General features: G+C 35.8%; 1 protein-coding gene across 1 annotated transcript; it reads right to left on the bottom strand.

Moving 5' to 3' along the window:
• Positions 1–646: 646 nt before the first annotated feature.
• LOC124411592 (transmembrane protein 135-like) lies at positions 647–20,931 on the bottom strand. The gene is made up of 9 exons (XM_046890806.1): positions 20,487–20,931; positions 19,077–19,207; positions 9,337–9,463; positions 7,701–7,855; positions 7,368–7,602; positions 7,049–7,216; positions 4,654–4,794; positions 1,218–1,384; positions 647–1,134 (listed from the first exon to the last, which is right to left on the bottom strand). Exons 1-9 carry the CDS (start codon positions 20,631–20,633, stop codon positions 1,020–1,022), a joined length of 1,386 nt encoding a protein of 461 aa, XP_046746762.1. The 5' UTR covers positions 20,634–20,931; the 3' UTR covers positions 647–1,019.
• Between the last annotated feature and the right edge of the window lie 2,317 nt (positions 20,932–23,248).

Raw genomic sequence — 23,248 nt, 5'->3', positions numbered from 1 at the left:
TTTTTTTTCAACCAACCTACTGTTTATACTGCTGAAGTATGGTAACTGCTGCGAAAAAATCGAGTATTTTGTCTAAAAATTGAAAACTGCAAAAAAATACGAGATTCGTAAGTAGTCCAAGTGTTTCTACGTATTAAGATTAGCGGTAGCCGATCCCACCAAGTTCATAAATATCTGTACCATGATTTCACTTTATGATAAGTTTTACCACGAATTACAAAGTCCAAACAACAGCAGAAAAATAATTTACCGTCAATCCCCCATCGAATTAACCGATGAAAATAAAGAGAACGTATTCATGAAGCAATACATGTGAGCTCGCCATCCATTTACAATGTTGGGCTGCAAAAATAGTTTTCGTCCAGTTTCACCAAATTAATTGACCTTGTTCAAACTGGCATGATCATGCCCATTAACAAGTAAAGATTGTTGAAAATTTTCTAAGGCATACGTAACGGTAGATGAGATTTAGTTTGAGACCACTGAATATCCGAATTTGGTTCGGTTCGCTGGTGAACATTTCCTTTGAAGCAGATATTATCATTATTATTAGAAAAATGTCTTATAAAAATGAGTTACTATTCTCAAATTCATTCTCAAGTTTGCAAAATACTTTGCAAACAATACAGTATTTGGCTACTTTTTACACTCCCCTTTCCTTCGATAATAAACTTCTTTTCTCTGTCCACCCAATAATAATTTTGGATTTTATTCAACCAATTTTCTCGTTATCTGCTCATTACAGATAATTCTATTTTACCAATAATATCATGATTTAATATTCATACAATTAGTCACAATTTGATAACTGTCATAGTTTTGTCTTCGCGCCTACCTAAACCAAATTATGATACATTGTAGAAAAATTCTACCATTTAGGAACGTGCAAATGTTCCTACAGTAAGAAAAATGTCCAACATGCATTGAATATAAGCAAATATAACCCTCATAGGGTTGTCGTGCTCGTGATAAACACCTTTCTTTTTTCGTTATAATGCACATGGTACATTTACTTCATGTTAAAACGAATAAGAGATCTGGTCGGTTGTTTGGGTTTTTCTGAGTACTTCTGCCAGAGAAGCACTTGTTCCTAAACCAAACTCATCCAACGGTTTTCTGGCCATTGTAGCTATTCTGTAACGAAAATCGAATTTTTTTTAGCCATCAATTCTACTAATAATCAATAATATTCAGTAGGTGTGTTAATACTGATGTACCTTCCGCCAGATAAGTTGTGTAGGAATTTCCAGTACGAGGATCTCAGATTTTGTGGCTCAATAATTGCAGCATGAAAAAGAATCGCTGTACTAAAGCAATAGAGTACTATTATGAACCACTTGACCTCCGGTAGTTTTCCACTGGCTACCCCACTATTCCAAAGTATCTGAAATGAAGAATATGCAATATATAATATACCGTCGACACAACCAAGTTCTGAGAATAAAGGGTCGAGATTTTTTTCGCTTGTAAGTTGGTCACGCAGTATGCGAGATATGCTATCATATTTCGAAACATTAACTCACGTCAGTTAATATGGTAGAATACTTTCTTTCAATCAGTGCCTAATATTGAACTTTGTTTACCCAACAATTATTACGTTCAGCCTGTCTTGGCAGCCTGCGAAGCGGTAGACTGTTCACTACAAGTCATGGAATACTACCAAAAATAGGGGCTCCAATGTAGTCCCCAGAAAGCCTAAGCTATCATGTTTACCAGCAGAGTGAAATACCAAAAAGAATTTCGACTAGAAATCATCTGCATCCCTATCACCAACAAAATCAAGTACCTAGGGGTAACCCTAGACAAAAATTTGAATCTTGGAAACCACATCGCCTATTCGGTAAATAAAGCCAGAAAGGTCGCTAACTCGCTGTAAGGCATAATTCGTATACAACAGCAATATAGACATGGGAATAAAATATAAGATCATTCTTGCATTCTTCTCTCATTCTTCATTTGACTATGGACTAGGTAGCCTGCTCCCACTAGCAAGCAAAACCAACTTACAGAATCTAGAAAGAACCTATAAAGGAATTTTTTTAAAAAGCCAGACAGTTACTGATTTACGTTAGTTCAAACGAACTGTCAAATATGGTAAGTGAAATGTCATTTATAACCATGTTCACTGAAAATAACCTGTCCACTCTTGTCAAAGCTGACAACCCACGCCGACAACTACGTAAAGGAAGCGAAAGTCCACGCGAGGCAATATAATAACCCAAGGAGACTCAACATACTCTGCCTGGAGACAAGAGTCGAGGCCCTCCCATGTGTACATAACTTCCATCCTCAACTAGAATAAGTAGAATTAGTTAAACTAGTAAGACCTGTGAAGGAAACAAATCCAAAGGTAAAAGCCAAATTAAAATAACCAAGAACCGCAAAATCTAACATTGAATGAAATTATAATCACTAACTGTCAATAGATTAAAGACTCTTGGAATGCTACTGTAATTCGTACCCAACAAAATAACACAAATAAGAAATATACTGAAAGAAGAAGGTTAGTTCTTGCGCTATCAGTTGTTATAAACAGTTTGAGAAGTACCGAGTGAACCGTTATTTACTCTCCCTAGCGACAAAAAAATCCGAGAGTTAATGGTACTGTCGCCTCGTGAACTGTCACTAGATACAATAACATAGGTATGTACATCTGATGGTCCACAATTCGAAGAAATAAAAATATTTCGTTAAATTCCAAAGAGAGAGTATTATCAATAGCCGTTATCAATTGAACGTAGCTCACTTGTGATCCAATGGCCGTTTCACCTTGAAAATTTGAGTTTCTCACTGGAAAAATCTCAGCTTTCACATAAAAAATTCAAATTTAAGAAATTTTGGTGGCGCACAAACGAAAAACGGGTTTTTGAGTTTGATTTACAAAAGTTACCTAGAAATGAATAATACATTTGCAAACGGGAGAATATTTCACGTAAAATACCTATATTTTCATAATTTTTTTTTTTATGCCAGTAACGATACGAAAACAATTCGCGTTTAAACCTCAATTAGGTAGAAATAATAAACTTGGATCTGGTATTTCTCGCGAATAGTGAGCCTTAGAAGGTTCAAACTTGGTGAACTCTTCGATCTTACAATGACGGTATCTCAGGTCGATCTTTCCAATTTGATCCTTTTGTAATTATATGTTATATAGACTAAAAACTGAGCACCGCGAAATTTTTTTATTTGCCGTTGAACACTGGAGAGATCGACCTTGGATACCGTCCTTGTTCGGCCACACCACAAGAAGTAAAAATTTCAAACAAATTAATTTGGTGACGTTCCGTTCATTTGTTGATAATTAACGAACTTGTCCATAGACATTTCATACGTGATCAAGATCTATTATCAAAATAGATCGTATAATTTCGAATAAAATTTCATCATAACCTCGTAAGTTTAAGAACGACAGTAACGACTTTTCGGTTGGGAAAGCCTGGAATATGCTAGTCACGGGAAATGAAAGGATTTCATAATTCATACTAATTGCTTTCTAGTCCAGGAACTTTAGACAAAAAATGGGCTAATCTTTGGAAAAAGTCCAAAGTTACCTTTCAGCTCTCCAAATAAGGTGTGCCAAAATGCCAAAGTTCCTGGACTATTCTGGTGAATCATACTGTTGTACCTTGATAGATAGGTACTTTCATCTTATTTTTAGAACTAATTTGAAATAATATGTATTGTTACAAAGGGTGAAATCACCCGTTTTACCCCCTTTTCAAATGATCTAGTAGTCGGCAAGTGACGCAAGAAGTCTAAGCGTTCTTATGTTATAAAATGAATAGGGTTGCTGTATCAACCACTATTATTGTAAAAACAGTCCTGTTTCAGACTTTAAACTAAAAACACGCATTGCCATTGAAAGCATTTTTCTCCAAACATTTTGTTTTTCGCCCTTTATTGATTCCGCTAATCAAGCTCACGAATCCACTTTTATTTGAAACGCGAGTCCGTTTCAGTATTTATAATCTAACGATGAAAGTATTCGAAACTTGTCTTCATTTTATACACATCTATTGAGAAGCGAAATTCTGAGTGATAAATAAACGTACGAAGTGTTCCATTCTAAATCGAACAATTTTGATCCTTACAATTTTTAATTTTATCAAAGTTTTATGAGGTGGTAGGTAACATCTTTAAGCCCCCAGTTAGCAAAAAAAAAATATGAAATTTCCTTCAAATTACAAATATTCAAACCTTCTCAAAGTTCGACGATTATCTAAATTTCTTGATAAAATTCTTATAAATATCATTTTTTGTTTCGATCGTTCTGAAATTAGTCCTACGATGGAATAATGTTTTTAAATATTTTTCTGAGTATTCCAAAAATTTTGAATTGACAAAACTCATAATTTTTGGTAGTCTTTTTTTTGAAAATTTCAATACGCTTAATTGATTGTTTTTTGGTTTTTATTCATCCAAATTTTGTTAGAGGCGCAAAGAAAAAAACAGAAGAAATCGTTTTATCACAAGACCAATCGAAAATGATTGAGGGTGAATGAAATTTGCTTGAGCGAAATTTTCTAGAATTTGAAAAAAGGCGGAACTTTAAAAGATTCAAAATTTTCTTGTTGAATATTAGACTATTCACTGTATTTTCCTGTGTAATAGCAAACTTCTTGTGTCATTAAAAAAATGCTACATGTTCACCTGTAACGCTTTCCACATTACGTACAGAGCGATTGTATTATCTGGATACATTGTGAAAGCAACACTCGCCGCGATACCAGCTGGTATAGCATAGTAGCGTGAATCTTTTCCAAAAGCTCTCCTCAACCCACAGGACAGCATCTGGAATGTAAAAGATAATCTTAAAGATATGGATGGGTTGGTGGCGGTACGTAATACCGATATATCATGTAGCTAAGTGTTATGGCCAGTTATCAAGCCAAAAATGACGCAGCAATCATTCAACAGTTTTCAATCCAAAGTTATTTAATCTGATCTTTATAGCCCGAAATAACATTGTAATGGTAAATAATAATTGAATATATAATAATAATATATTGAAAAAGTATCCTACAATAATTTTTTTTGCAATGTTGAAACCACGTAAAACTTTGATTTGGTCCGCCTAAAATTTTCTAAAAATTTAATTGTCACATTCTAATGTGTTAAATTTTATCTTCACTATAGCTTTGACTGATTGTAAATCAGCTTGTTTATCAAGCTATCGGAATGACCTGTCTGGAAACAGATTTTATCGCTTCTGCTGATTAGACTTATCTGAAGAGTATCAAAAAGAAAACTCTTGTCTTGTAATGAGTTTTTTCTGGGATAGGAAAAGTTTTGGAGATTCTTAAGCGATTTTCAGCGAACTTTATGAGAATTTTACAACAAGTGTAGAAAAAAGTATTCAGTAATCAGTGTATTTCAAACTTTCTCGAAAAAAGTATGAAAACCTCTGAGAATATGACTGATTTTGCTAATAACCTGAAATGAATTTTGGATTTCTGTAAGAAATTCTACGAATAAATTTATTCAGGTTTTTCGGCGGTCCCGAATTCGAAGCTGTACAAACACTGCTGAAATCTATTACTTTTCTGCGTTATTTAAAAAAGTTTATGAAGAATTTTTTGAACAAACTCATTAAGTTTAATTTTTCGAGAAATTTGAAGAAATCTGAGACTATATTCTCAATATATTTTTTCCACTAAGGAGTCACGGAAAAATATAAGTAGATGAGTTGAGTTAGAAATGCGTAATTCTAGCATTTTCACCTCAACTAATCGTTGGTGGGTATTCTGGTCTAGAAATTTGGCAAAATTGATTATTTTTTTGAGCATATTATTATAGGTATATTTTTTTTTTAATTTTGGAACAGAGTCGATGTCAAATTTCCAAAAATTGAGAAAGTTATGAGCACTTGATTAAAACAATGTACGACTGCGAGGTGTACGTCTCAATAGATATATAGGCTTCAAGACTAGAAAAATCGGCCTATAAGGAAGCTGCGAATGCGGCAGAAAGCCTGCTATATGCCCCGGAAATCGTCAATCAACCATAAGAAAAATTTCTATTCTAGCTGATACGGAAATAAACGTCAAAACAGAGATCAAAACTTTCGACGCATAAACTTTAATACGCTTATACCAAAATTACATTTTTCAACCTGATTGACATAAAATATCGAATTCTATCCATACCAACCGATTGACTTTAAATTTGATATGAATCTTCTGTATACTACACATAATTACGCTGCTCAACCATGTTTCTTCCCGTTAATTGGATCACACATGATTGTATTTTAGCTGCCGAATAAATATTTAAAATATCTCATTATATCGCAATATCTAAATACATATGCGACAAAGTATATATTTGGCATTATTAATTACCCTGGTCAACTAGAAAAACTGTTTTGTTGCCGTACTTCGCAAATGCGTTTTTTCATATCTTGGTACGAGACTAGTTAAAATATATCTGTAGAAAAAAGAAACACCCATTTCCTTAGAAAAATCTGTTTACTAAAAAAAAATAAAAATATACGAAAATTTTTACATTGAATGTTTCTTAAATTACTGTGACTTTTTTTTTTAACAGTGGTACAGGGTGGCCACCAAATCTTCATCACGAAGTTTCGTGACTTTTCCAGGTTTTTCATACAAAAATCTTAGAAATTTTCCTGACCAATTCGAATAAATCGGTCATAGCAAATTGAAAAAAATATAGATACGTATTTTCCATATAATTTTTTTTTACGAAAGTACGAACGGTCACTTGGTTCATACTGTCCCATCTAACCGATGCGCACAATCGTTTGTAAGGTGACATTTAGGAATATTCAAAGTTTGAAGAGAACCGTACCGCGATGGTAAAAAAAAATCGTATTTAATCTAATTTATCTGAAGCCTTAAAAAATTATAGGATGTATTTGTAAGAAAAAATATAGTAAGCGATTCCCTGAAATTTCCCTGAATATTCCAAAATTTCAAAATTCCATAACATTTCCAGGTGTTCCAAAATTCTCTGACAAATGGCCACCCTGTTATAATTACAGGTTTTACAAAAAATAAGATATTGATATGAAAATGCAACTTACTCTGTATATTCCGGTAAATCCTCCGATAAACATTCCCAGGTACAAATTTTCTCTCCGAAATATTATCTGTTTAGCAATTTTTGGTCTACTGAATATTTTTTTCCACTGCAAAACCAATTTTATTGCCAATTGAACCCCAGTTCCAATTCCGAACAGTTTAGTGCCTCCCTATAAATAACTGTAGTTGAAATATGTTGTGAAGTTCATTAGTTCTTATCGGATGACGTAGGCTATGTTTTTAGGGTGATTAAATATATTTCTCCAGTAACCGAGAAGCTTGCTGAATTTTTTCTCGATTCCTGCAATTATTTGTACTCACCGATATTACGTAATGAGCACAACCGAAAGGATGTGGGCACGATAGATGTTTCTGCCAAGTTTTAAGTCTGTCAATGACATGTTTATACACGTCGAGGCCACGGTGGAAAGCATTAAGCATTTGATTCTTGGATTTATTGGTTATTCTATGTTTTTGTAAACATTCCGGAGCTGAAGTATGTGGCTCGTTTCTGATTTCATTGCAGTTATACCTCTCATATGGCCCGATGACAAATCTGAAGCAATAAAAAAAAATCCATCAGTGTGTTGTTCGTTTATAATTCTGCAAAGCACGTTACATCTTTTGAATGGTAAATATATTTAGTGTACTAACTGGAGGATTTTAAATATGGAATCCTGTTGGTCTATCTCACTGCGAAAATAGTAAAGTATCATTGCTATACTAACAGCAAAAATGTACACTTCACCACGTGGAATCACCGAGAAGTAGCCCCTCCATACACCTGCTCTGAACAACGTTTCGGTAGCCTAAAAACATTTATTAAAGAGATACTTATGTTTTTGCATTGTCTTCGTGTTGGAATAAAAATTCGAATATTATGTACCACGGAGGTAAGGTAGCTCTTTTTGTACCGACCGTAAGTTTACAATATGTCGTAAGCGATCTTTCGTATGTACCTGCATGGGTAGAATAATAATTATTATAGATTTTTATGATCCAACATGTTGGATGTGTGTGCAAATAATTATATCATGCTACATTGGCAATTATTGATGATTGGTAAGACATTTCCCGACAAGATTATCAATTCTGTAGGAGATTGAATTATGAACCTACTTTTTTTTTGGTCCGACGCTGTTATACTACAATTCCCCGGAGGAAGTCATGAGTTTAAAAGTTCTAAGTGAAATTGTAAATGAAAAGAAATTGGGTTGCTAAAATGTTCTTTCAAATAATGACGCATCAATTGAGATACCTCAAATCATTGGAAATCATTGCAAAATCCCCCAGTTTCTAATCATAGGATCGTGCTGAAAAAATATTTGGAAAATCATTGTAAATCTTCCGGTAACGGCCAAACACATAATTTGAATTCAATGTATTACAGCATTTCATTGGCTATCCTATATCATCACGCCGTTTCGTTGATTTTTCAATGATTCCTCAGCGTTTTTCAGCGATTTGTTGTGATTTCTTGATTCTATCCAATCTGAAAATCACTGAAAACTGCCCAGAAGTTGGCGCACTGGGCACTAACGCAAATCATGTTATAAGATAAAAATAAATTGAAATCACTCTTCTTAATCAATGTGTCTAATACCATCGACGAGTAAATTGTGCTTGAAATTTTATACAGAAGCTGACGCATCTCGAACATTATCTGAAATTCAGTAAAACGTATAAACGTGAAATACTAACATTTAGCAAATCGAAAATTTTACAAAATTTCTTCGAAGTTGCTTTCATGATGTTAGTGTTACTGAAACTTCAACCTCGCGAAATGTTACATTATACGCGTGGGACGTGTTTCATTGGTGAAATGAGACTGATAATCAAGCATCGTAAATGGAGGACGTATAATTCACATATAGGTGAAAGATACATGTTTTGTTCAAAAACAAAAAAAAAAAAAATTGCAATTTCAATCAGATCGTAGTGCTCCAAATACATTTTTCTTATTCTGAAAACTACACTGTTATCAATACTGTAACGGAGTTGGCGCAAAGTTTAATCTCATCATACTCTGAGGGTGCGTAATTCAGTCCTCAAAATTACATCATTTATTTTTCGACCTTTTATAAATTAACGGATAGATGCTGAGTTTATATGACAAACAGCCCCCTTTTCCTAAAAAAAAATCTTTTGAGCACAAGATTTTTCGATTGCGGATGATTCAAAAGCCCATATAAAACGCAGCACATTAAATGTTTTAAACATATTTTTGACGAGGGGCAGGGGGGGGGGCGGGGGTCCGCATTAAATTTACTGATTGGATGTTGAAACTTACGATGTTTGATACGTATAAACACAGCAGTGTACGCCGTGATGGCCTTTCTATCACAATGGCTGCGAGGCTGGACAAAAAAGATGGCAGGAAGGATACTGTCAGAATGTTGAAGTTTCCAGATGCCCGTCTGTAACAAAAATATTACATTTCATACAATAGCTACAATCTAACTGTATAGTTTTCAAAAAAGAAAAAACAGTTCAATAAGTATTCATATGCGCAGACCGTTATATTAACGAGGTATAACGGTTTATCCAATTTCATCTAAAACCGTAAGTATTTCGAAAATCCTCATAACTTTCGTAAATACGATTAGGAGCTGGCCTTGAAACGCTACATTGCACTGTTATTTCAAGAGCACAGTTATGTTTCCAGTGAATTCATAATACTAGAGGAACGTCGAAATATCCGCAGGCAAGATACAAAGTCCACACAAACACGATTTTATGAAGAATATTAAATGAAAGAATACAAAAGATTTTTATAATTTATATTACGTTACAATAATGTTATGAATATGAACTATTTTAGGTTCTAATGTCTTTTTTCTTATTCCTTTTCACATGTTTCTTTTTTCTATTCATAAATAGCAGCAAAGTAGCAAATTGTAAAATGTAATAGTTCGATGTCTGCGCAAAACTGCAGCCATTTATTGTTAATAAAACTTTTCTTAGAAATACCACGGTAGTAACTTACAAGGAACATCGCGAACTGTCCGCCACCGATTTTTATGAAACTTGGTAAGAATGCTAAGTACGCTAAAATAAGAGATAGTTGTTGTTTTATATAGACTGAAATTAATTTCAAGGGGTGACCTACCCCCCTGAAATGCTGTTATAGACAATTCTTAATATATTCCATAATAGTGCCTAATGTACAGATTGCAAGAAAACTTGATTTTCAAGGGTTTTTGACGTTGCTTTTTCCAAATCTGAAGGCCAAATTTGAAAATTCAAAATGGTGGATCCAGCATGGCCAAAGTCAATAACAAATGATCGATCAATTTTCACCGAAAGTCGATGGAAGCTGTTTCGAGGTCACTGATCATGGATCTGACCACGAAAATTCGAAGCAACGGTAAAAAATCATCACGATATCCGCCATCTCTACGAAAATTGATATCCTTATCTGTTTTTGGAGTACTTCAGAACCTATCCATTTGTGGTTCAGAAACGATAGTAGGAGTGTCATAATTTAGAATTTCTTCATTCGTACCACGTGTAACATTGTACCGAAATGGTAATCGTATATAATTTTATTTGAACACTACACCATAGTGAATTCCTACATCTACAATGATAGTTATATTTTGTTGTCGTCGTACAACCCTTGCTGATATGAATGGTTCCTTTACGGAATAAAGTCATGGCAATAATGAAAATCTGTAACTAAGTGTTTCAAAGAAAGTGGTTTTCTACACCAAGCGCACTTGATATGACATTGCAATGTCGAGTCTGTTTCGTAAGGAAGTTCTGATGGAATTTAAATACGTGTTGGTCTAGTATGCACTTTTGTGCCATGAATATTTGAATAAGTTTAAAAATCGTGGAGACGAAAATTGGTTATGCGTCACAGATTGTAGCTTAAGAATATTATCTCGTAGGTAAAGATTGATATCATAGCCAAGAAGAATCACCACGCACGAAACCCATATACATCCAACAGCTGAATGTGCCCTGCAGTCCCTATTGGAATAGTCATCAGCTTCAAGTATCGATCATCCCGTACTGCTTCCTGAACACCGCACTCGCATTGTCCACTCCATGAATAAAGTAACAGGACGCTTGCATTACGTGTATTGGGAAGATACGCTTCCCGAAGCCAAGTTTGCATATGATCTTTAGTAAACTTTCCAGACTTGGAAGCCATAATGTAAATATTAGGTGGTCTGAACATAGTTTCTCTCACTCTGGGTCCAAATACCCCAATCGTTTCCTTCAATACTAAAAAAGGAGATAGCAGCGTTCCATCAGCAGACACAGTGGCTGTATAGTATAACTGCGAGTCGTCTAAGATACCGATTGTACCACAGTTTCAGTCTTTTTCTGGCCGACAGGAGCTAACGTTCGCCTGGAATGTATGATCTCCAAATTGAAGCCACTAAGATCCGAGTTGAATACATTTTGTGGTCCATATTGTTCGATAAGTGGCTTTACCCCATCAACAAAACCTTCGCACTGCTCATTTAAGTTCTGCTCTTCGGCTATGCTCGCCATTGTTATATGCTTTTTGTAACACCTGTCTGGAAAGTGTCATTTTCGAGGCTTACGTAGCGTGCGTGAAGTGCCTTATTCCTGAATAACAGAGTTGGCGCATGCGCACATTCGATATGCTCTATTTCCCGCTGTAGAAGATTGGTGACGCATGCGCGCATTCGATTATTTTCCGCTGCAGACGAGCGTTGGTGTGCCTCTCAAATAACACTTGCCTACGAATATGTTACAAAAAATAGCGTGCGTAGCTATTGTGTGAAGGCGATATCCGACGAGCGTGAAGTTTGCAGCACGAGCCGACAGGCGAGCATTTTTTTATTCGGTTACATAAGTTGCCAGTATAAAGTTTTGGAACAATCTAGAACAAACCTAGTACAATATAGAATAATTCCCGAAAATTATAGTTGGAACACGTTGTCATGTTGACTTTCGAAAATGTAAGCAGCCGGAACCCTTGTTTTTTGAATCTTACGAGCCCATGTTTCGACTCGCTTCATCGTGATTTTGGAACAATGTTCAGTACGGCTAGAACAACCCAGAACAATAAAAAAAAGTTCGATCTTCAAAAAGTGGGGGGCTAGTTAAAAAGACTTTTTTTTTTTGGTGGACCCGCCATTGGACCTACGACTTGACCGTTTTGGAACATTGTTGAGAACAACCAGAACAAATCGGAACAACAAAATAAAGTTCGATTTTTCAAAAGTGGGGGAATCGGTCAAAAAACGGTTTTTTGCATTTTTTATTGGGTTACATAAGTTATCAATATAAAGTTTTGGAACAATGTAGAACAAACATAGAACAATCTAGAAAAATTTCCGAAAATTCTAATTCTCAACTTGGCGAAATCACTCAATGCGTATAATTTCGTCAATTTAGTTGCCAAACATTATATTCTGCCGATCGGCAAACAATCGAGTGGGCAGGGCAAAACAGGGCTGTACCGAACCACGGCTGGCAGTGCCGAGCTTCCCTCCCTCGGTCTGCCGCATGACACCGACTCCCTCGCTACGGTCCCGCAAACAATTCAACATATTATTATAAATAAATAAAGCCTAATAAATCGGTCAAATCAGCGAATCAGATCTCCTCATAACCTATCGTGGTGGCGCATAGCGGATCGTACTTCGGTCTTTCTGTCTGTCAAAACCACTGAAATATAATAATATTGGAACAATCACTGCGGTGATGGGAGTTCCGGAAAGAGAGATAGCTCGAAGGTAAAGTGTGGTCTCGTCTACTAGCCACTGTGCATGCGAGGAATAGTCTAAAAGCAAAAACGTAATGTCACTGATATACAAAAGAAAACGCGTGCGAAAGGGGCACTGACCTCTGCTGTACAAGCTTTTTGAAAGACTCTACCGGTGCAAGAGACACAGCACTTTACCTCTAAACTATCTCTCTCCGGGAAACAAGCCGTATACTTATCATCCATGCAAGTGATCGTTCTAGTATTCTTGCTTTCGATATTCAAGCCTACAAGTCCACGCATCGCGGATCGTACTTCGTTTTTTCTACCTGTTCTTGTTTTTTGGTCGAGAGTTTGTCGTAAAATACTTGTTTTTTAAATTAGCTTTATGATTCTAAAATTGACAAATCTCCTATGAAATAATTGAGGGCTATTAAACGCTAATTAAGTGCTCCATTTTCGAACTAAATGTCTTGCGTGTTTTTTTTCTTCAACCTGTGGTAGTGCCACCGTCGATATTGTACTGAGGCGATATTTTCATCAGGCTAGACGGCAAACCTCAATGCGCTAACTTTCATCCAAAGAGGTTTCACCATTTTTTTCGGCACACAAAACACGTGAAAACGTTAAAAATCAAATCAAACGAGTAATAAATTTGGTTATGCACGTTAAAATTTTCATTAAGAGGAAAAAATCTTATCGTTACTATTATAAAAAATTAGGGAATGACGCATCTGAAATCAGGTCAAGAATTAAGAAGAGTGCGTAGAATTGTACATCTTTTGATGATAGAATTGTACTCTGATTCCAACAACAATGATGTAGCTATTGTGCCTAGAATTCCTGAGAATTTTATATCCATTCCTTAGATTGCAGGTCTATTTGAATCATTATCCTTAAACAGGATTTTTTCCAAATATAATACATATTCAATTTGTTGAAAAAAATAAGCATGACTTAACATCAGTCTTCGACTCTGGGAAACAATTTCCACCTCTCAATAAACGTTCTTGCCTAATCTATAAAATTCCGTATATAGATTATAATAAGGTTTACATAAGAAAAACTTGCAGCAGTTACATACTAGAATCGATGAGCAACGAGAAACATTTATGATCATGAAGAAAATTATACTGCATTAACTAGACATATTTTCGAACACGATTATGGTTTAAACTACGATCAAACCAGCATTTGAGACGAAGGGCAGGTGTATTATAAAAGGCTCCTTCTTTGAGATATCTAGTATTGTTGTACATTCTGCACAATTTATACTTCGGCAATACCACAACTACTTCAATGACATCTTACCGACCGCGCTGGCTCGGTCTACTCATCTTCTAACTGCTCATTCATTTTTGTCCGTTTACACGCTCTCGTGACAGCTAATTTCATGCTCAGCACCATCACTTGGCATCGTTCTCTTTCTCTATATACGATCGGCGCACTATCTAGTCATAACTGACGATTTAATCATGGGTGGTTAAGCCATTTTCTTCACTTCTTTATATTCTTCGTCATTCATTCCTTTACAATTTGAAATTTTCCGTACTTGCAGCCAAGTAGAAATTTTGAGGCTACTTTTTACAGTATTGTATTTATACTCTTATCCAGTATCTAGTTTAGTATTGACAATTTAATTTTTCCGTCTCTGATCTTGAATATCCAAGAATATTCCCAATTCAAAATTAAAAGAGTATTTGAAAGTATGCGCGTTTAGAATAAATTCGAGGATTCCTCTCTTACATTTCTTTGTAGAACGATACGGGTTGCCGCAATTTTTCATCCTACAAGCGATAATTTTTTATTTGTTTGCATTTTAGAAAATAAATCATTGTTTGTTTTCGCTATATCGCGTATCTGATGGTGTAATTTCAAGTTATACTTTAATTACAGTGTGATTCGTGATTTCATTACAATTTATAATTTATGGTATAAGATCAGGGAACATTATTCAATTTAAAACTTTTTTTACGTTGATCATATTTGCATATTCTTTGGGTCAGAATATGAGGCGTATAGTTATATGTAGTAGGAAATATCCCTAGGCTTCGTTGGGGCCATGTGTGCGCTATGGCATGCAATGTCGTTCCTGGCTGCATGCCGTTTTCGGGCAAGAGATTTCTTGCCTAGCATGTGTTTACAGTGTTGCCACTATTAATTTCTAGGAATTAAGAATTCTAAGACAATTTTCAAAGAAATTTCATAATTTCTGAAGAATTTTCAAAGAAAACCGGTGGAAACATAGTCTAAACCTAGAAAGTTTGGGGCTTACGAGCAACGGCGCTTTCACACACGACGCGGCAGAAGACGGCGACTTGTGATTGGCTGGTTCTGGCCACAGCTTATGCCATAATGGTGCCTTTTCAAGTGCAGCAAGCAGGGAGTTTTTTTAGTAACTTATTAGTTGTTACTAGCATATGCTTCGCGATTGGTTAACAACTAGTAATTTACTAAAATACTGTTACAACTACTTGCTGCGTATGAAAAGGCACCATAACTCGATGAATGTGATACAATTTGCGAAATTCAATTCAATCCAAAACAAAAACAAAATGATAAATGAACTCAAACAAATCCAAGTTAATTCCAGCGAATAAAAAAAAAAATCCCCAAAACTCCCATATCCAAGTTCCAATGCACCCAAATAATATCGTCCTTTTATGGACAATTGAATACAATTACTCGGATGAATAGAACGGTTTTTCTCATCGACGTATAGTATCCATAGACATATGTATAAGAATAGACTGCGTGATCGGGCTAAGAATGCGGTGGCGCAATAGAAAGAGAAAGTTGCATATGGGCCCTCTCTGTCTTCGTCTAGCCGCGTATGCGCGAGGCGAAGAACGCATCAGACAAGTATAGAGAGCCCATATGCAGCTTTCCTTTCTATTACGCTATCGCATTCACGAACGGTCCACCCCCGTACCCCCCCCCCCCCCCCCCCCCAACCCCCGGGAAATTCTTATATATGTCTATGATCTCGTCTATGATAATATCTGGCTGGTAGAAAGAGATAGCAACCGGTGAAGGTCAATCTCCGGCTCTTTCTATCCAGGAGCGTAGCAACATGATTTAGGGCCCTTAACGCACTGGGCCAACATAAGTTTTGGCGCACGCACTATGCATTTGGATTTACAACAAAATGAACGTTAATTAAATCACCGAACTTGTAGGGACCTAAATAAGTAATTTCGACCACAAGCAAGTATTAGATAAATGAAAAATCTAACAATGTCATTGTATGTGCAATCGAGTGAAGATATTGGTAAAGGCAGGATCCTCAATTAAGAATTTTGTGAACCGTGACCGAAATTGCCGGTATTTTTTTTTGTATCATATTAATTATTGTAAGTTTCAAAATTCAAAAACTTCAAATTTGTATGGAAACTCAATGTTCTTAGTGAACATTAAGGATTAGTTAGGATAAAACAAAAATGTACATGAATTGCAATTTAAAAAATATTGGTATATTTCTATTTTCTCACTCGAAAATGTTCGAGAACTTTTGATAACGCACCTCAAATTGTTTCTTGGCCATTCGTGATTGTTATACGTCCCTGGGGCGCTCTCTACGTAGCATCGACAAAGCCAATAAAATTCTTAGAAAGAGAGAATTGACCTCCTAAAGATATAGAACAAACATGATTTTTCGTTATTATGGGAATTTCATTCCGTAGGGCATTGTATTGCATTCCTCATCGACGGTTGGACAAGTGTACGTATACGAACCTGAGGGTCGATTGTGTAATTTTCACTTTTCACTCTGATCCGAGCTTTCTCATTTACTGACGGACCTCAGTCAGCCAATCAGAATTCTGAACTGAGGTGAGAGTGAAAAGTAAAAATTACACAATTGACCCCCAGAAAACTTATCGACAGGATGCTAACATCCTATAATACGGTCCGTCGCACAGTGCAAAAAATAACCAGCAGTCTGGCAAATAGTGCTAACACTCGCAGTTTGGAACAAAATTTTTTGCTAAGAAGTATAAAAAAATATTCTCGTGCTATCTAAAGAATTTTATACACCCTGGCGTGGCAACGCTGCATGTGTATTTGCTATAACCCGACGACGACGCGCATACTGCGCACGCTTATAAGTGTAAGATGGTTTTAACCCTGAGCGGCCACACGGGGTAAAGGCTCCGAAAAAGTGAAATTAGAGGTCTAAAATATGTATTTAGAAGCTAATAAATCACAAAAAAAAGCAAATTTTATGATTTGTAATTTTTTTCATTTTTCCCTCCAGTAATTTTGCAAAATTAATACTTTTTGAGTGATCGGCGGGTACTGTTATGTTTTCATGGTAGTGGTATATGTTGTGCGTACAATCCTAAAATTTCAGCCCTTAATATTGAAAAATAGCGGGGTAATACTTTTTTTCTGAAAGAAGCCATTTTTGCTGAATTTTCACATATATGACCAGTTTTTAGAACGCCATCTATAAACTAACCGATAAAAATCATTAAAAATGTTGAAGAACTCTTCTACAAACATAAAACAATCGGTTAGAAGTTTTAAATCACCCATATATCTTGTATGTACAACTAGGTTTTTCGGCATGGGGTTATGAGTTACCCCATGTGGCTGCTATATCGCCTGACTGAGGTGTGGCTGCTAAGGGTTAAATAAATACCTCTTCAACTAAAACGATAAGTGCGACCGCTCATCCATAATTATCTCCAATGAGAATATGAAAAAAGAAACGGCACGCGACCTTCTACCTTTCATACAAACTGGAAGGTCACTTGCACATGAGACTTTACATTTTTATATGCGTGGTATTTCATATTGGTATTTTTTCTATTTTTATGACTTGCGAAGAATTATAAGTTATTTTTCGCTTTTGAAGTTGCGTGTATCCAGTGGTTCAAGAATAAGAATTAATTTCAAGAATATGTGTGAGTGAATTCCATATAAGGAAAGCATTGCATTATTAGGAAAGTAAAAGCAGAATAAACCAAACAGCTGGAGGCAGAGATTTTGGTTTCTAACTTTCTATAAATGTAAAGACCCCAAATCGAAACCCACACCCAAGTATTCAAATAATTCTGAGAACACAGGATCAGACATTGATATATATAATGTATAATAGATATATGTATGGAGACTAGCTGAGGAGCCTGTGAAAAAAAACAAGTTAAAGTTTGTATTGTTTATGTGGCTACTTATTGAAAAAAAATCACCAATATACAACTTTAAAATCAATTTACATGCATGCAGTTACAAAATAAGAATCTGTCATGTTAATCCTTATGTGCACATCCGGAAATTTCAAAGGAAAAATTTTTTGCAGTAAAAAAATTGACTTGAAGTATGATTAGTCCCAGGAAGCACCCAGGGTACTTGGGTACTCACTAGAGAAAAATTGTATATATACATCTATAAATCAATGTTAATGTTATATCGTATGTTGTCACAATGTCATAAATGTTCCATTGGGGTGATATTGGTTGATAAATCGATTTACAATGATTCTGTTCACATCTGAACCCAAAAAGTGATTAAAACTGAAGGTGGGTATCCGGGTACCCTGGCTGCACATCAACGTAGGAGAAGTTGGGTGTGCACATATAGTCCAGGAACTTTAGCATTTCACTTCGGAAAAAGTCCAACCAAGCTGAAAATTGGTATATACTTGTCTATAAAAATATAAAAACGAGAAGATACGGCACAGAAACCTCGATTTCGATTATTACATGCAATTAAATACCCATACAAAATTTATATTGCAGTTTGAATACCAGATTACGGGAGAACTACTAATTCTATCAATAAACTCTATTGGACCTTTTTTGTAGGAAATTTCCCGCTCTTTATGTTTTATTAGTATACCTTATAACCGTAAGACCGACAGGAACGGAGATATTCGCAAAAAACCGAAAAAAGGTCATTTTTTTCACCGTTTTTGGGCTGTCACAAGTTAAGCGTACAACCGAATTCAGGGGACTTTTCACACCGTATTTGGAGAGCTGAAAGGTAAGTATATACCAATTTTCAGCTTGGTTGGACTTTTTCCGAAGATTAGCCCATTTTTTGTCTAAAGTTCCTGGACTAATAAGCGTTATTTGCAATGTGATTTATGATTTTGTTACAATTTAAAGTAGTATAGCGAGTAATAAAAAATGTTTGATTACGTTAACGTTACGAACTTTGACTTCAGCAAAGAGTGCAGTGATTGTAAGCAGAAACACAAACAATTAAGGCTTTCATCATGTAATAGAAAAAAACAAAGGTGGTTTATCAATTTTAAAAAAGTTTGTAAAAGGTTTCCTCAAAACTAATCTCTTAACATCTCTGATCACCTTGATCAGAAAACTTTTCATGCATCATACCTTAGTAAACAAAGGAAAATAGAGTAAGAAAACGCGCTCCATGACAAAAAAGCTGTCGATTGAAGCACCCCGAACACAGTTCGCCTGATGTCATCTTTTGAAGGAATCCTTCCTTTCATCAACAAAGTTACCTGCAATGTAAACAAAACACAATAGCTAGATTAATCATCGATAACTGTGTTTTCTATGGTGTTTTCCCAACACTTTGCAAAAAATTTCTTGCTCATAGTAAGTAGAGAAGTACATTCGAAAATTGAACCAGTATGGTTGTTTGATACGCAGATTATACGCAAGGAATGCGAGTCAGTAATGAAAATCAATGTAAATATCACATACAGTGCATTCTATGCTAACTCCACCTGTTGCCAACCCTCACCGTATCCGATTTTGTATGATCTATAATATAGCGTTTCGGCGGTCGAAAAAATGACCCCTGAATTATTCAAGATTTTTTTCACCACTGGTTAAAAAGTTGGTTTATTTTCACCCCAATTTTTATCTCAATATCTAAAAAATCTGTAATACAAAAATTTTTCACAATAACGTGAAGTGTAAGGAAATTTTTTTTATCCGTTTTCTTAGCCACTCAATGTGTTCTTTCCCCCTTGCAAATATGATTTAACATTACGATCTTAGTGGTGTCGACCACCTTCGACTTGCATGAAATTTCCATCATAAATTCCTGGTGGAAAAATTGAATTTTTGAGACCTCGTGAAAGATGGAGAGATCCTTAATTCAGAAGTTACAATGATACGAATGTCAACAAAAAATATGGGAGCACCTGCCTGAACTAAATATCTGCAGATTTGAGTGATATCTTACTCGAGAAATTATGAAAATCTATTTAATTATTCATTTGTTTTGTAAACAAAAAAACGAGAGGTATATGTATGTATACATTTACTTTAGGTAGGTACTCCCATATTTTTCGTTTCCTTGATATTCATTTGATGGTAACTTCTGAACCAAAGACCGCTCCACCTTTAGCAGGGTCTGAACAGTTTTGTATTTTCGCAAGGAATTTATAATGAAAATTTTATGAAAATCGAAGATGGTTAACACCATGAAAACAGATATTTCATACAGTTGTTTGAATAAAAAAAAAAAATTTATTCAGTCCCCGAAAAAGTGTCAATAAATATTGCCTTCCATTCAACGTCATCGCGAAAAATTTGAATCTCAATCATTTTCTCGTACGACTGACAGATGTGGGGATATAAATTAGTGCGAAAATAAGACAACTTATTAACCAGTGATCAAAAAAATCTGAAATAATTCAGGGATTACTTTATTGACCCTCGAAAAAGTATGTTAAAGTTCAAGCAAAATCGGAGATGATGAGGATTGGCGACAGGTCGAGTTGACATGGAATTCCCCATGTGCATTTGCATAAAAATATGCACACTCACTAAATAGACGGTAGTATAAATCCTTAATGATTCTTGCAAGGCGTGGAGTCCCAGACCAGCCGTCGCGCTGACACATGAATTCGTCCAGGGATGAACATAGTCAATACATGTTGCCGAAATTGAAAACTTGCTCAATCGAGGAGGCATATTTATTTCGTACCTCGTCCTTCTTATCTTTCACTCTTCACCCGCGCAGCACTACATGCGGATGTTTACAATGCTGCGGATAGAACCGTCGCGATAAACAGCTTACCAATCGTACGATAGTGATAAGCAAATAGCGATGCAAATAAAATGCATACATTAACGACGCACTTATGCTGATAATTCTGCTGCGTCATGCGTTTCGTGTTTGAGATGTCTTACGTCCTATTTGTTGGTAACAGCTGCACCAAAACTGATAACGTTAAACACTTGGAACGAAAATTTGGAGAGGGATCCAATGACATCCGCAATCCGAGACGCTGCGACAACTACTGACTGCAACTGACAACAAGTGGACTCTGGATTGTGAATAGCCTTGCAGAGAAAGTTAACGCACTTTATCCACCATGAAGACCAGAGTTAAGGAGTTTGAAAACTCTGTACATTTCATCCGCCATCAAAAATCCGTGCAATAAAGCTTGCGCTGGGTGACGCTGAACGGCGCTAATATCGCAACGATCCAACAAGTTGTGACGTCCGAATTCAATGCGTCCGAACGTTACTCCACTAAAATTCCCTCTACTCTCTGCCCTTCATACTTATACCACTCGGGCTCTCACTCTAATCGGTGATTTGGCAGTGAAACACCTCTTTGGGGAGCACCAAAGAGGATGAAGGGTAGTGGCAGGTAGTGGTAAAGAGGACTATCGTGTCCGTAAAGTAAAGTACGTATGAGATGGCGTTACTGTAGCAAAAGGGACACATTCGAAAGAAGTTTCATCTATAAGGGCCAAGTTCAGATTGAACCTTAGAGCATATAGTAGATGGAGGGAGCCTGTCCTATCCTGGCCCATAAGTGGCGATGTTACCAAGGATAGATATAACAGCATGAGAACCTATCTCTCTCTTACAAAATGTGATTGGTCAGTTCAAATCAGCCACGTGACTACGTCAGAGCTGTACCAAGCAGTACGGTAAGGGTGTAGTGCCCGATGTGCCCATGTAGTGAGGCCTTAGAGCACGGTGTCCTTAGAGCTATAAAAATGAAGCAGAAAGCATTCCAAAGCGTGCACTATTAATGAAACATTGACAATCGCGTTAGTAACCAAATTTCAGAATGGTTCTGAAATGCATAGTTTGTAAAATTCTCAATTATCAATGATATTAAGTTTTGTATGAAAACACAAGTACTGGAAATATATTTATTCTGAGTGCTTAGTGTCAAGTTAAAGTAAAGTGAGGTACTAAGTTAAGTGTACAGTTTAATAAGCTATTGTCAAAGTGCCATTATATGAATAAAACTATTATTCTTTCGTCACAGTTAATGCATTAGGACATCAATGATTTCTTTAAACCCAAAAATTCAATCCAAATCCTAAATTCGGAAAGCAAGTTTTCTTTCGAAAGAAAATTATCCTTTTTTGTTACAATTGTGATCAATTCTTCAGTGTAAATATGTTATGTATATTACATTGAAATGTACATAACATATTATATAAGATATACAATAATAATAAATTTCATAAAAAAATTTAGTTAGGTGCCTATCATTGACGCGGGTACTAAATTTACCACGCTACGCTCCTGGTTTAGAAAAAAACAGGTTCTCAAGCTACTCATTCCCTCTCTGTCGTCACACTTTTCGGCCAGAAGGCTCCCTCCATCTACTATATGCTCTAAGGATTGAACCCTTATTGCTTATCAGCGCCATCCCGGTAACTTTGTTACGTGCCAGCCGGTATCCACGGGGGCACCCTCTCTGTATTCTACATTACCGATGTACAGTTACCATATCAGAGCTTCAGGAGATCTTACCCGTAGTTCTTAGACTGATACCGACATGCACAATTATAATCATAACGTGCAATATTCTTATATCGATAGTTCTCTACGCTACATTAACCGTTATTTCATCAGCTAAACTTATATACATAGATATATGGTACATATATTTTTCTAACATTTGACCATTATATTTTTCAACATTAGCTTTCAAATAAATCCCTTAATTTACGATCGCAGCTGCAAAGCTTCAAAGTAATCAACACTTGCAATAATTCAGGGCAATAAACACTTGCAGTAATTCGAAGCAATGAACACTTGCAATAATTCAAAGCAATAAACACCTGCAATAATTCAAGTCAATAATCACTTGCAATTATCACTCAATAAAGATAGTCGAGTAGACTAAACAGAGGAAACGTGGGAAGAGAAATCATGAATAGCTCTCAGATAAAGAAGCCTTATTCTCAGAATTAGGAATAGCGCCCTTATTTAATGATCACGCGGCCAATTAGCGTATCGCCGCTTGCTTTCTAAACCAACCACCTCACGCTAATTCCCTGCCAAGATCCTACGCACTAATCAAAAACCTTACCCCCATATTAATTAATATCCTCATCCAATCATCCTAGACCCGCGAGAAATTGTAATCCTTTCGAACTCCTCCTACCTTTTCCACCTCTTTTCTCAACCCTAATTCAAATTAAATCAGAACAGTTTTAGACATCATAGAAAGCAGAACAACTTCAGAACAGAGTTAATCCAGAAATCATAGAAAAGTGTAGACTCAGTGAATAAAGTCAAACTCAGAACCTCGAAGATTTAATAACAGTTGT

Source organism: Diprion similis, chromosome 10, assembly GCF_021155765.1.
Source record: "Diprion similis isolate iyDipSimi1 chromosome 10, iyDipSimi1.1, whole genome shotgun sequence".
NCBI lineage: Eukaryota > Metazoa > Arthropoda > Insecta > Hymenoptera > Diprionidae > Diprion > Diprion similis.
This window is presented reverse-complemented; position numbering and strand designations above follow the sequence as displayed.

Coding starts and splice junctions, on each gene's coding strand:
- LOC124411592 (XM_046890806.1), bottom strand. CDS start 20,633: ATGCCTCCTCGATTGAGCAAGTTTTCAATTTCGGCAACATGTATTGAC. Junction 7,217..7,367: donor GTGCTCATTACGTAATATCG/GTGAGTACAAAT, acceptor AGTTATTTATAG/GGAGGCACTAAACTGTTCGG. Junction 1,135..1,217: donor CACAACTTATCTGGCGGAAG/GTACATCAGTAT, acceptor TTTTCGTTACAG/AATAGCTACAATGGCCAGAA.